At 33.9% G+C, this 16,117-nt stretch overlaps 1 protein-coding gene across 2 annotated transcripts in view; it reads right to left on the minus strand.

Moving 5' to 3' along the window:
* CABCOCO1 (ciliary associated calcium binding coiled-coil 1) overlaps positions 1-14,122 on the minus strand; it is a 100,236-nt gene extending 86,114 nt beyond the window's left edge. Inside the window, exons 1-2 of one of the 2 annotated variants that reach the window (XM_006915602.3) lie at positions 13,997-14,122; positions 5,653-5,756 (exon numbers count right to left, since the gene is read on the minus strand). In XM_006915602.3, the coding sequence (XP_006915664.1) occupies positions 5,653-5,756; positions 13,997-14,077 (185 nt within the window). In that variant the 5' untranslated portion in view covers positions 14,078-14,122. The remainder of the gene's footprint in view (positions 1-5,652; positions 5,757-13,996) is intronic. The other variant, XM_015592169.2, reaches the window with a different exon arrangement.
* Positions 14,123-16,117: the final 1,995 nt, after the last annotated feature.

The following is a 16,117-nucleotide window of genomic DNA, read 5'->3' on the forward strand; positions in this document are numbered from 1 at the left end:
GGAAGGAAGGAAGGAAGGAAGGAAGGAAGGAAGGAAGGAAGGAGGAAGGAAGGAGGAAGGAAGCAAGCAAGCAAACTCTTTTTGGTCTTCTTCCTCCACTTCCTCTTTATTCTTTTCTAATTCTCCTTCTTCTGGTCTTCTTCCATCTTTGAAGTATATTAACTTTACTAGTATTTTTTTCTCTGAAATTTGATGTTTTTTACACAATTAAGTCTCTTCTTCCTGACAATGTTCTGGAAATAGATTGTTAAATATATTTTTTTAAAGAATTCAATTATGTGTATTTTACTATTTTTTCTATAGCTGTAATTTTTAACGTTCAAAATTCCTTCAAATTGATTTCCTTTTCATTTTATATATTTTTCTCATTACTGTCTTCTATGTCCCATAGTGTTTTCAGCAGTGTTAATTCTCCCTTCAGCTGTTTATAAATTTTAGCTCTGCAAGGTTTTTTCTTTTCTACATTTTACATCATCTTTTATTTCTTATTCTCTCTTCCTTGAGTTTTTATGCCTGTTTTATGCTCTTGTGATCACTGCTTCATAAGTTCTTAAAATTCATAATAAATATCTGATTATATATTTTATCTGCTCATGGCTATACTTTTTCTGGTGTATTTTCTTCACCTATAAATTCTTTTTCCTATTCTTCAATTTTCTTTTCTTGTAATGTCTTTGTATCTATATTCCTTGTTTAGTACTCAGACCTGGCCATGTTACAAGTTATTTTCTATGTGAAATAAGCTTGTGTTAATGATTCTAGTTTTCACTTTTTTCAATTAGTGAGTAAAAAGAAAAAAGTAGGATAGGTTCACTGTACTATGACATGAACAATCTATTTCTGGTAAATATGGGAAGTATCTGCTTCACACGTGTACATCCTGGCCCTGCTATTGCAAACAAGGGTTGTTGGAGTGGCATTTCAGGGTTTTCTCCTCATCTAGGAAAATAAGTATATTTTTACCTCATTCTAAGATCTTCAAATATGTATATCCTAGTACTTTCTCCTGCACTTCTGCTTGGTCTATTAGGCTTCTGGCATTCATCCTCACATTTTGTGGTTTGGGCTTTCAGCGTTCTCCTTATTTGGAGATGGAATTGGTATTTCCTTGTCATGTGATTTCTGAGGGCATGTGTGTGTAACAACTTTATACTGACATTTGCAAAAAAGGAAAGCTTTATTAATCATAATACTGATATAAATTATATGATCAGAATAATAAATACAGCAGGATTAAACAAGTCTAGGAACAAATAAAGCATATATTGTGTTAAACTAACTCTCTAACATCCACTTCATCTACAGTGGGATCAGTGTAGACTTCAAATGCTAGAGTGAGATCAGATTTTTTTAAGCCAGCCATGGTAGTCTCAGCCCCCTTCCCACCATGCCATATAATGCCATGCCATATATGGTATTCTCTACAATAACTACTGGTTTATGGTGGGCACTTTCTTAAATTATTCTAATTAATTTATAACTAAGGGTAAGGTTCATTTTCTTCTGTGGAACAAAAATATAATAAAAGAGTAAATAAGTAGGTTTGATTGCTATTGGTAGCCATCTCATAAGAAAAATCAGTTCTAAAATTATGCCTTATTTTTTGATGATATTATTGAAGCCTTGAGTTAACCAACCCTGGAGTCAGTCTATTTCTGAATGCCCTGTTATTTGATATTTTACATATACATGTATTTGTGTCTGTATGTGACTTTATTTTTAAGTCAATATGATCAATTTTTTTGTTACATGTAACTAAAAGCATCCTAAGTGATATATTTTGTCAAGCACATAACTCAAGTGGTGGATGCAGATATGAACAGGCAGACATTCTGGGGGAGGGGAGGTTACCTTACTAGCCACGCATCTTCAATTTGCATTGGCTATCAGTCAGCAATATTTATTTTTCCATGTTTAATGTACAATATCATTTAGTCTTAAGTGAAAGTCAATAAGAAAACTTCTACATTAATGAAAACTTGTAGTATTTTAATGGAATCAATAAATAGGTCAATGGAATAGTTAGGAAGCCCAGAAACAGACCCAATATATATGGGAAGCTGGATTATGACAGAATGGATTTCAAATCATTGTGAGAAAAGTATGAACTCTTCAAAAATGGGGCTGGGAGAACTGGCTGTCCATATAGAAAATAAAATGCTACCCAATGCATTAAAGTAAAATCCAGTTGGATTAACTAAAGCAACAACACAAGTTAGTATTTTATTCTGGAATGGCATTCTTTTGACTCCTTAAATTTGGTTACTTGTCACTCCACTGACTGTTGCTGCCTAAAGTTGCTAAGGAAAAGTTTAAGACCTGCCTGATTATTTTCCCCTCTAGATCACTTTCTTTATGTCAGAGATAAGATCATGCATAAAGTTTTTTAAATTTAAATATTAAAATCAAAGCTTTTATTTTATGAAGTTTAATTTTTTTCTGATGCGCTATATTGTATATATATTCAAACATCTTCTACTTGCTATAATCTGCAGTTTGTCTAAGTTTCCTTAAATTCATTTTCCACATCACTGGCTTAATTCTCAGCAAGATGAGTTTTATTCTTTAATTTCTTACATTAGTTCTAAAAGGTTTTTATTTACGGATTTTATCATTTTTTCTTTAATCTCTTGTTTTATGGAATCAATGCCCTCTTTAATCATTGGCTTTTACCTAACATTTTTTTCTGTTTCCAGCAGTCAGTCTTCCTTCTAAGTGTACTCATCCTCTGCCACCTCCATGCTATTCTTAAAAAATTAAGTATTTTACCTGAATAGTTTTGTATTCTTTACTTTTATTTTTATTTTTTTCAATGTTTGATTGTATGTGAATGAAGGCAGCTACTTGCCAGAGGATATTTTGGTGAAATTTCTCTGATATCCCTCCACCTTTGCTCTCCCCAATGTCGCCTCCACCTCTTCCCCTTGGTACCATGTGAATCTTAACCTTCGGCTTGAACTGCAGAGCTAAATATTTACCATTTCTATTCTTTGCTCAGTCATTTCACCTCAAAGGAGATTAGGCAGGCAGGGATTTTAGCAAGATGCTGCTGTGGTTTGAATGCAGTTTCCATGCCTAACTGGCAAATTTGTAAGCTTTTCCTCCAGGGATAAGAGGAGATAGAACAAGGGAGAGAGGAGAGATGGTCACAGTTGTCATATGAGAAAATGAAGGAAAAGAGAAAGATGCTTAATAGTGACTTAGGAAGTTTTGCTGCAGAGATATCTGATGTAACTATCTCACCAAGAATTTTAGTAAAAATATTACATTATTCTTGCGTGCTCTTGTAATTGGAGTGAATTTCATTTTTTCAAATATGATGACATGCAGAAATAAGCCTTAAGGCAAGAACTGAACAGCTGATGGAGGCCCAGTTATAGAAAGGTTATTAAAAGATCTCTTAGTGTTATTTCTGTGTTTAAGTAGTTATTTTCAGTTTATCCTCTTTTCAAAAAAGATTTGGGTGGATCCATAAATAAAATCAGGGTTACATTAAAACAGGATAGTACTTAAGAGACCATGAGAAATGTACGCAGACATTTAACTTTACTTGACATGTACACCACAAATGTTTTAATGATACTTTAATTTTTTGTTGGATGCTTTAAATTTTTAATTTAAAAAGGTAGGAAAATGTGCTGATTCTTATAATTTATTTAAATAGGTTTATGGCTTTGCAGACTATATGATTTTGGTATACTTCTGTCATCTAGTGACAGGACACCTAAATCATATTTCTGTTATGTTGAAAGGTACATAATTCATTTGTAATAACATTATTTTAAGTGAAAAGTGAATGACTGTAAATATTTCAGGATTAGTGTTACAAAAATCATATTTAAAAAAACCTCAAGAAAATTACTTTCCAAAGACATGGCTCCTCACTTACCACTGGTGTCATTTATCCAAAATCAGTGTCTTAAAATTTCAGATAAATTAAGGTGAATTCTATTAAGACAGTCTAAAAGGTCAAACTATGTTGAATCTGGTTGTTTCCATACTGCTAACTTCTGGATCACCCTGTGTATCATTTCCTTTGTCCTAGACCTTACCTCTTAAAGATTAAAAATAATTTCTGAATGTAGATATTTAACAACAAAGAGAACCAATAACTGGAAAAAAAAATTAAAAAATTGTCACAGAAGGTATGATACATAGTACAAGATGTGGTAAGAAATAAGTCTAAAAATCACTTGTTTGCAATACCTTCTATTTAATATTAATTGAACTTAATATAACATCTTTTCTTTAATGTTTATTAAAAATAAGCTGTAAACTATATTAAATATCTATCATTGGCATCATATTATTTTGCCTAGTATTAAACACCTATTTTTTCACTTCAATGACCAACATCATTTGAGATTATCTACTAATGGAAAATAATATTTTACTTAAAGCATAAATAATGGATGATACAAATAAAATATATGCATTTTACTAATCAATTCTGACGCTAAAAGCCATAATTCCTAATGAGCATTCATGTCTAGAAAAATGGTAAAATCACCATGAAATACTTGTTTAAAAATTAATGCAATATTTTATTGACTAATACTTTAAAATGCAGATAGTCAGCAGTCCAGCCAAATCAGGATTTCTAGCAGGATTTGCAGGCACTGGGGGCAAAGAGCATCCTGGGAAAAGGCCTGTCAGTGTCATTCACCTGCTCTTAATGCCTTCCCTTCTTGGATTTCTCTTCCAGCCAGTACATCTGTCATATTTCCTTCACAGTAGTAAATCACCTCTATTCCATAATATTTGTGAGATCTGCAAATGATAACCACTGACAGAGTCATTTTCTATTTGTCCATTACAGTTCACAATACCCTGTTAACACCTGGAGAACTGGCCTGCAGATATCTTACACTGGGACATTACAATCCAGAACATCACATCATCTCCACTCTCTACACATTATAGCCAATCAGGCTTCCATTATTAGAGTGAGATGATTTTTAAAATGAGTGATTACTAGAAACACCCGTTAGAAATTTGCATGTTGAATATATCTGACTAGAGTTCTAAGTAAACGATCTGTTATAGAAATCAATGGTCTTATGAATGAGATGTACATATATTAGAATTATTGCCTATAATTTCAGTTACACTCACATTTTTAAGCAAAAGGTATGAAATCAGAGTACTTAGTATAGCTTCCTATCCAATAAAAATCATAGGTGGGTGGCTAATATTCTGTATTTCCAAAATAATAAAATGTATTGACTATTAATATTACAGAAAATACAACTTAACTCTTTTCATGATGAGAAGACCTAAAGGTTCTTGTGCGTATTGACAGTTCTATGAATGAAAGAGAAAAGCAAAAGGCTGCTTTTAACAATAAATCCCTACTTAACAAGTTGGTTTTAAATGCATTTTTCCCATAAAGAAGACTACTGACAAGTGCGAAAAGTCAGTTGTTTGAGAATTTTTATGTTCTAGAGTTTTGAGAGAGAGAGAGAGATTGAGAGAATGAGAGAGAGAGAGAGAGAGAGAGAGAGAGAGAGAGAGAGAGTGTCTGCGTGTGTGTATATACAACATAATATTTAGGAAAAAAGTTTAAAATGTATAATAATATATCATAGTCATTTATAGATAGATGCAGAACTAAAACTGTTCTATACTTGGCTGCAATATTGAAAGTCTTACTTTTGAACTCCATCTATGTCCTCTCTTAGCATTTCAATGATTTGGGCAACTGAAAGAAACTCTGGAGACAGAATCTTTTCATGTTCCTGGAATTCAGCATCTCTCTACCAAAGGGAAAAAAAAAGTAGAATGAGTTATTTCAATTACAGGTTTTACATATTAATCCCAATGATATCAAAATCTGTTTATACTATAGTCTAGTTGCCAATAGGAAAAAAAACTGAAAAACAATACCTTTCTTCTGAAAAGTCAAATGGCTAGTCAATCTGTCTTTTGCGTATTTAAAACTGGGTGATGGTTTTCAATTAAAAATGTTTTTGAATATGTACATACATGTTCCTCATTAAATCTGGGGCTCAAAAGGAGGCAAAGACATGTAAGAAAGACTTCCTAGCCTCAAGAAGCTTAACATCTAGTGGGAGGCACAAACCAAGGATGACTTTAAAACAGGAAAATAAAATGGTGAGCCATAAAAAAAAAATATGGCATTCAGTCTAAAAGAAGGGACAAGGACAGGACAAGGAATGAACTTTTGTGAGACTGGGCATGGATAATGCCCAAGGTGAATGAATCAGCAATACCAAGATGCAGCTAGGTACAAGTTTTGTAAATATCAAGTATCACAGTGGTGCTTATTAGGGTACAAGTGGAGGACTAGTGGGAGAAGTCATTAATGAAAAACATCGTGGGAGATCTTAAATTTAATAATTTGATAAATATTTATTGAATGATTACAAGATGCAAGATATTGTGTGAGGAACCATAAATATTTTAGATACTAGCTGGTTGAAGAATGACAAGCTGAAGAGTTTGTTCTTAATAATACAGGCAATAAGGAACCTGAAGGAAGGGTAATCTGTAGGAGGGTGAAAGAAAGACAGCAGCAGAGAAAGGACACAGAGGAAGAGTTAAATGAAAAGGCTGTAAAAACAGTTCAGGAATGAGACACTAGGCCGCAACAGGTTCTCAGCAGTGAAAAGGGGTCAATGCAACATATTATATATGGGAGACTAAAAGAGACTAGGTGACTAGAAGAAAAGGGTGGCTGGTGATATCCAGGGCCTCCAAGAGCACACATACCATCCTTGTCTGAACTAGACAAAGGCATCCTCTCTAGGTGCAGAAGTGCTAAAAGTCTTAGGGCTGATTTTTGTGCCCTGTGCCCAAGTGCACCACTTGTGAATAGAGTATATTTTCAGCTCTTGCTCAAGCCTCAGCCGAGTTCTTTTGTTCAGAGTACAATCTGCAAAACCATACATGGTACTCTTGTTACACAAAATAGAAATAGGAGCTTTGGAAGATAATGCTAGTTTTAAGAAGAGATGACGAGTTTAGTTTCAGTGGTTGAGTTAATGATGGAATATATCTATCAAGGAAGAAATGTTGAGAGGCTAATTAGAAATGCTAGACTTGGAAAGATCCAATTTAAAGATGCTAGTTTAGGAGTCACTACAAGTGTGAAACTGGCCAAAGTCAGAGCAGGAAGAAAGAGCTGTAAATGGGGATGAGAAAGGAGAAAGAAACAGAGGTAACAGTGGCAGCTCCGCAAAAATAAAGGATTGTGTGTAATTTGGGGAGCAACAGGGCGAATGTTTTCAATTCAACAAATAGTTATGTATCTTTCCATGTGAATGGCCTCCAATAAATAAAAGCAAAGAAATGCTTTGCTATAAATAAGATTATATCTCAAATTTTCTTTATTCTTTTTCCAGACTAGAAAAATCCCAAAGCTAACACTTACTGGTAATGACAATAAGCTTAATGTTTGTATTCAATATTATATTTTTATTTTTAAAAATCTCATTTAGAAATAAAATATGCTACTTCATTAGCTATTTTTTTGCAAACTAGGGTTAGTAAATTAACCTAAACTAGGTCATTCTATTAGATAATAATCTCAATAAGACGAAAATACCTTAGTACTTAATATATAATACCTTGCACCTAGTAGGCACTCAGATACTTGTAATCTAATTAAATGCACTCAGTTTTTAGATAAGACAGCACTTTAGTCCATTATATATATGGCTATATGTTTGTTTAAATGTTTGTTGGATATATATATGTATGTATATGTACATACACATATTATATATCTATGTATATGTTTTATTAGTAGTAGTAAGGTATAATTATTCCTGTACTGTCAATCTCAGTACAGATTGTAAATTCCCTAGGGACAGACTCTCAATCTTTTTACTTATTTTTAGAATTCTGCAGATCCTACTTATGTCAACATAGATTGTTAATAGACTGTCTGAATTCATCTCCATCATATGATGACACTGTTGTGTGATGCAGCATGATGAAAAACAGGACTTGGAGCTGGAAATCTCGTGAGGTTTGACTACTGATTAATTTTGTGACTTACAGCAAAGTCATTTGAACCTAAATTTGGATCCATGTTAAAAAATCATTTTGATATGTTTTAATATGCACAAGATTGCTATCATTGTTAATAATGAATAAAGATATACATGAAAGGCACATTATACAGGCATTCAGATCAATTTTATTAGATTTAAAATTTTTCTGGATAGGAAAAAATAGGTCACACAGGAACTACATGAAAGAGACTATAATAATCTTAATCTTTTGTACAATAACAATTCTAGCTAAGATGCCTAATATTAGTGCTTCATTTTTACTAAAACTTGATAGCTTAAGATAATCATCTTATGGAAAGGTTGCCTCTGGTTTTTTGTTTTCTTTGTTTTAAATTGAATTCCTGAACCTAGTTTAAACTAGAGCTCTTTTTTGTTTGTTTATACACTACCTTGCACTAGAAAGGATATAAGGTGGTTAAAATCTTTAATCGTTCAACACATACATTCTGATTTGTACAAGTTAAAGATACAGTAGAAAATTATGAATAGGCTAATAAAAATGTGGATATGTAACCGGCTTTCTGTGTAAAATTACATCTCTGACCAGGAAAATGTTAGCTAAACTGCACTGTAACTCATTTTACTCCACCACCTGGTGGATTTTAGCAGTTATTCCAGAAGCAATGAAATTGTAAGCCTCATATTATTTGCCAGATCTCTTTCTTCTGATTTTTTAAATCTAATGTCACCTAAACCTTCCACAGTGTATATGTGTCTTTCTTCTAGAATTTAAGCTCTCTGGGGGCATCCATCACTGGTAGTGTCTTAAAGAGTCTTAATACATGTTCATTAAAAGAAGGATACATTTCACTAAAGATGACTAAAGAGGAGTTTCACAGTCATAGAGAACAGAGTAATCTATAATTTCCACACTTTGATAGGCTTTGTTCAAGCCTGAAAATAAATGAACTAAGAAGCAGCACTGTGTTGAACCATGTTGGAGCTTGAGGCTAAGGGGAAAAAAGAAATCAGTAATACTAATGCTTTATTTAAAACTTTGATCCATTATGGATTTTTTTTACATTAACTTTGATTTTAAAAAATATTACATTAAAATAGAGTTTAACTTGATTATTGAATTTTTTGGCATCCCTTAAAATTTTGCCCTAGGAGAGTACCTCACTCGCCTCACTATAGTCCTGGCCATGCTAAAGAGCCAATTTAAGAAAAAGAAGGAAAAAAAAATAGTTGAAAGAAGGATAAGTAAAAGCAAGAGCTAGTTCTTTAAAAGAATGAATTAAATAGACAAATCTTTGGCAAATGTGATTAAAGAATAAAGAAAAAATAAATGTTGCATTAAATGGAATTACATTTAAAAATTAAAAGAAAATGGGTGATTTCCCAGGACTATGTAAGTTATCAAATTTGACAAGGGATAAGAGAAAAAAATGTTATCAAATTTGACAAGGGGTAAGAGAAAAAAATGGAACTGATCAAACATGAATTAAACTGGAAGTCTGTTTTAAAAGTCACCATGCCCAATAGTTTTACACATGAAGTTCTAACAAACAACACAAGAATTCTAAGTCTAATAACTACAAATTGTAGATTATTCACTTTTAAGAAGTCAATATAGTATTTACACAAAAATCTGAATTAGCACAAAAAGAAAATTATAAACCAAAACCATTAATGAATTCAGATGCAAAAATTCTAATTAAAATACTATCTTACAAAATTGAATCCAGCAGTCTACTAAAAGGATAATAAGCTATCATTGTAACCAAATTATATTAATTTCAGAAATGCAAGGTTGGATCACCATGAACAACTCTACCAAACTAAATGATACAAATGATATGATTATATAAATAAATAAGCAGGCATTGCTAGAATTCAGTGGCAAAACTCTCACTAAATTATGAATAGAAAAAGAATAGCTAAACATGAAAAAATTATTTGCTGAAATATCATATTGAATGGTGAAATAAGTCATTCTCATAAAAACCAGGAACTATAAAGGGATTTTGGCTAGTTACGTAATTTTAGTTCAACACACTACAGAGGTTCTAACTAATAAAATAAGAAAACTAAATATGTGGCTTAAGTATTAGAAATGAGGAAATTAAAAAAAATCTTTACTTGAAGATCACATGGTTGCATACCTAAGAAACCTGACATTGGATTAATATGGTTTTAGCTAATAAGAAATTCGATAAGATGGTTAGATATAACATAAATATATAAAGGCCACTTACTTTTTTCTATATTAGAAATTAATTAGAATTGAAATGGTAAAAACTTGATTAAACTATATTTGGTTATAAATATAATAAGAAAGGTATAGGACCTAAAGAAATTATAAATTATCAAAAGTTTAATAACAAGATTTGATAAAAAAAGGTTTATTGAAAACCTTCAAATTCAAAAAATTAATCACCTCCCACATTACAAATGTAATGCAATGATAATCTCAAATCTGAATTGTATTATTCTGGAACTCTACATAACAATTTTTGTAAGTTCTTATGGAAGCATATATACATACTGGAAAAAAAACAGCGAGAGGGACTTTTCCAAATTAGACAGTAAAGCTAAATATAAAATGGTATGACACTGACACAGAATAGAAAATCTGGTCAGTGGAAAAGAATAAAGAATCCAAAACTGTACAAATGTATATATATTTTTGATACAAAAATATATAAAGATGCGTACATACAAGTTTATTTATGTGTGTGTGTGTGTGTACATTTGGATTTGCTATTCTGTTCCACTATTTTGTCCATTCTGGTGCCCATTCATGCATACATACAATGTAACAGTGGCAGTAAGCCTATTTTCTATAAGAAGACAGAGGATCGTTTATTTAGTAAATGAAGCTGACCAAATTGATGGTTCATGTCTAGAAGAAAACAAAATTAGATACTCATTTTAAGTATATAAGATACATCTGTCAAACACAGATTTTTAGCTGTGTTAAAACCTAATAGTACATTAAAACTTTAAATATTAGAAAAAAGTTGAAGACTATTTGTGCAATCTGAAAGTGAGGCTGGAGGGAGGAGAAGCAGCAGAGCTTTTAAAATAAGGAAACCCAAAGGCCAATAGTAAGAAGACAGACAAGCCCAAATGTTTGTTAATATCTCCACACCTATACACAGTATTCTCAGAGGTTCTCAGTGTCTGATATATAATGCTACTGTGGTATATAATGCTACTATATATACTGTATATTTAGGTACGTTAGTACTGTTTTCTTAACAATATTTTAAGCGATATTTTGGTGTCCTTCCCATGTCCCTGCACAGGTTGATCTACACTATGTGCTATGAATGGCTTCAATAAATATCTCTTGAGTGATACTGAAATTACAGAAACCTGATCATTTTGCTGCTCAAGATGAGCCCCAAGTGTTTCTCACTAATTTGCCAATAATGGAATGGGGCTGTTTTCAAGGTCTGTAGGGACCACCCAATGTACAGAGAATTGTCATTGACCTCTTCCTGGACATGTTGAGGATCTCTAAGACAAATGACATTCATCTTTCCATTCAACATTAGTTAAGTGTCCTCCTGTGCTGATAAAGCCTCGAATGCACTGAGTAAATGTCATCTATTAGGAGATACAGTAATACTAAAGGACATTATTCAGAAAAAGCAATTGGGTGGGAAATAATCATTTACATTTTCCTTAAAGTCTCTGACTTAAGTTGAAGTACAGTCCTTTTAATATACTAAATATTAAATACTTAATATACTAAGTATACTACCTAAATGATTATATTTCCTAAATAATATTTTTGAAGATATTAAGTCAGTTTATGAACAAACTAGAGATAAAAGATTGATGATTAAATTCTAAGTATTCATTTATAAACTCATTTACAAATTCACTTGTAAACTCCTTTCACTTACACATCAATATAAAGCAAATATTTTGAGATTTATGTTACTTTTATGTTTTTATGCATTTATACAGATATCTGCTAAAAGTGTAGTCTTACCTTTTAGAGGAAGGCATTTACTCCAATGTTAAAGAATCTGGAATGTTGAATTCAAAAGTTGGCAAGAAGAATTTATGCAATGTCACAGGAAAAATATTTTCCTGGACTTGCATTTCATGTCTGCTTGTTCACAGCATCTCACAGATTTCAGTTTATGATAACTATCTCTCCTGGCATATGTCATACCACCTATGATTTTAATTAGATATCATATTTTATTGAGTGCCTACTATGTGATTGAGGTAATTGGTTGTTTTTATTCTAGGTACTAGCAACAAACAACAAATGGGAAACCTGAGACTATTGGAAGCTTATGCTTTCCACCAGACCTGGCAAGAAAAGTAATATTTCACTACTGCTTGGCTCAGATGACTACATGGTCTACTGGCTAAGTCAATTTGGATACCATATTTATTAGAAATGACACAAGGTACCAGGTCATGGGGGATCAACTCTGGAAAGAATCTAATCTGAGAAGAACCCTTCAGCATTTAACTGAAAAGCTGTGGCCTTGGGAACAGACTCCGAGAGAGAGGCATTTGCCATCTTTTCGATCTAACTCCTGAACCTTCTCCAGTCAACACAAATGGATAGCTGGCACACCTTGTCATTATAATGAATGACACAGCTCAGTGGATCAACTGTCCTCTCTGTGAACTAAGGAACTCTGTTCTCATTAGAATGGAAAATGGAGTTCCTACAATGCAGTGTATTAACTGATTATCTTAGTAACTGAGCACAACTAAGTGAATCCAAGTTTCAATTGGATTTCTTCTGTTTGTTACTAAAAGATTGAGCATATCCTGAATTGTCATAGGGAATACTCGCTCCTCCAAGAAGGTAACAAATGTGCCAACTGACAGTGTGACCATCTAAGGTCTATTAACTAGCTCAGTCATCTGACTTATCTATTATAAAAAAGTGAAATTTTTCCCCCTGGAGCATGGCACTTCTTTGCGTCTTAAAAAAAAGAAAGATTGTGGGTATTTTTCTTCCCTTTTTTTTTTTAAAGTACAGATTCATTAGGATTCCAAATTATCAGTCTTCTTAGAAAGGACATTATCTACATGGATAAGTACATGTAACTGTACAATGACAATTGTGCATTATTATGTTATTGTATATATTTAAATAATACAATTTTACTGGGAAATTTCCTATGCCACTTTTGAAATTGTATTACTTATATTAGCAATCGCAAGGGAGTAGCTGGTTTAGTAACCAGTTTATCACATTAAAATGTGTTTTTAATGTATGCTAATTTCAAAGGCTCATAGGAGAGTCGGCATGCCTTAGCAGTCCGCATATAGTAATGGAAAGAATCTAGACTGGGAACGACTCTGTGTATCTCTGAGCAAGGCACTGAATTATTGGCTGTGTTTCTTCATTTGTAAAATTGCAGCTAATACTCATCTTGCACAAGGGACTTGGGCATAGCAATGTTAATTATAAAATTATTATTTACCTTTATAGCCTTAAAAAACTGAAGAGAAAAAAAAACTAATAGGAACAACATGGTGGACTCGGTATGTGAGAATATAAACATTTTTTGGTAATATCTGGCATAGCAGATATGTTCTTAATTAAAATCTCACAACACTAAGTTTATGAGTAATTAAAGCTACCTAAAATCCATTTACTATTGAGAGCTGATGTTGGGAGGGGCCTAAAGATAAATATTGTGCACAGGAAACCACTGGGGCCCAAGGAATTTAAATAACTTTCCTGAAGACAAGTTGATAATGAGCAACTAAGCCATAACCGGAAGGTCGATTTCCAGGTGCTCCTCCTTTGTCCCACCTCCTACCATGTATTCATTTATTTATTTAGAGAAATGGTAAAATAAGAAGGGAAATACCAATCCCTGGCCTTCAAACATTAATCGCCCTGGGCACGTTCCCCACTCCGCAGCCAATTCGCCTGCGCACCCTGCCGGGCGTGCGGCGCCGCCTCGCGACGGGCCTCGGCCGCGGGCCCCGGGGGTCGCGGGGACCGAGAAGGGGCGACGTACCTCCGACTCGGGCGAGGATGCCGCTGGGGTCATCGCCGGGGTGGCCATCCCCCCGGGAATTGTCCCCACCGACGTCGCCATGATCTCGCCCCAGCGAAGCGGCCCTTCGTCGCCTAGGCAACTGGGGCGGGGCCGAGGCCGCAGGGCTGGGGAGCGGATCCCAGCACCAGGCGGCTTCCGGGCCGCGGCGCGGGCCCCACCAGCGCGAGGGCTGGGACCCCGCGCGGGAACCCGAGCTGGGTGAGGCCGCTGCGGGGGCGGCCTGCAGGGAAGGCCCGCGGAAGGGCTTTGAATCGTCCGGTAGTCACAAACTCGTTCCTTTTAATACGAGTGAAAACGGAAAGAGAAAAAATGCCATTTAAATAACAGCAATTTAAATGAACTAATATGTGGAAGTGTCTAATGCTAACACATAGCAAGTTCTTAGTAAATATTAAAGTGAGTTATATTATTGAAACTTTACCGTTGATTGACATTTGATCTAAAGGAATTGTAGTAATTTTAAGGTGTTATGATGTTATCGTGTTTAGAAAGAAAATAGTGTCTTCATCTGTTATAGATAATGTACATACTGAAAGATTTAGTGGTAATGAATTAATGTCTGGATTTACTCCAAATAGTGAGCGGAGGGGCACGGAAAATGAGTGAAGGTATAGTGGATGGATCAAGATTGGGTACATGGTGGGGGTAGTCATACTACTCTTTATATTTTATATGTGTTTGAAATTTTCCATAATAAAAACATTTAGAAACGATATAGTTAGTATGAGTAGTCCTCCCCGGATGATAATATCTGCTTTGAAAATGAAATGTACTTTGCTTGTATTTACCTGTATGGGAGTTGATATGCAGAAAACTTGCTATAAAAATCAGACGTTATTTGAATGCTTCAGTTTTCCCATCTGCAAAATGGGATAACTGCCTCACAGCATTACTGTGAGGATAACGTGTTAATATGTGAGAATGTTTAGAACAGTGTCTGGCACCTATAAGTGTTAGATATTGTTAGGGTTAGTATTGGTTTGTATTATGTTTCTCCTGACTTTAGTCATTCCTGTACACAGCTGCCAGGATAATATTGCATCATGGACCACATATTTTCCCATTGCCTTTCAGACCAAACTGAACTCTAGCTTTATATAGTCTCACGATAATAGTGCCTTTCCTTTAACTTGTCTCACAGTTCAAATGATGCACACAATTTGTACTGTCAACTTGTGTTCATGAATTGTCCCTAATTTTATATATGTATGGCCAACTGTAGTGTTCTTTCTTTGATATTTTCTCTCCTAAAGAAAATGGTTTCGTTCTTAATACAGAGTATTCATTCAACAATTCATTTATGACTTCCAAGAGCATTTAAAAAGGACTACAGTAGAACTTCCTCAATTAGTGGAAATATAGTCAATTTTTAGGATTGCCAGAGTTAATACAAGAACTACCACCTTAGAAACTCATTACAATGTGTAATTTTTTTATTATTTCCTTCTGAGCGCTACTTCAAAGAAATTGAAAATAGCAAGTCATCTGCTAGGTAAGAACTCTCCACATTCTTTAAAGTTAGCATTTGGTAAAGTGCTAAAACATTTATTTCTCTAAACTGCAGCTCTCGTTGTCTCAAAGATCTGATTTATTTTTCTGGCCTTTAATTGTCCTGCCATTTCTTTGACAGTTTTTAGGTTTTCTGCACCCCTTTTTTGGACCCCAGAACTAGATGGAGTACTCCGTTAAAGATGGAATCAGTTTTAACAGTGATGGGAAGGTTACCTCAGGAGGGGAGGAATTGTTTTGTAGGAATTCCAATTTTACTGCATTTAATGTATTTTATTGGAGAAGTCAGTTTTGAGGAGGCAATTTAATTTTATGGGGCACAATTTTTTTGCCCAGTAAGGAGTGCTGTTGAAAACCCATTAGCCTGAAGGTTACTTTTAATTTGCACAAGTTGAAGCTGTTTTTAGCCTCCCACTTCTTTTCTCCGGAGGCACCAACAAGGAAGACAAATCTCAGTAGGTGATATGCTTTCTTACATGGAAAGGTCAGTTAAATCTTCTTTCTCAGGTCTCTTTTGAAGATAAAGGTTTCTAACCAAAGCCTGCAAAATTCCATTTGTTATCTTAGTTT

The sequence above is a fragment of the Pteropus alecto genome, unplaced genomic scaffold (genome assembly GCF_000325575.1).
Source record: "Pteropus alecto unplaced genomic scaffold, ASM32557v1 scaffold155, whole genome shotgun sequence".
In the NCBI taxonomy this organism is placed as follows: domain Eukaryota; kingdom Metazoa; phylum Chordata; class Mammalia; order Chiroptera; family Pteropodidae; genus Pteropus; species Pteropus alecto.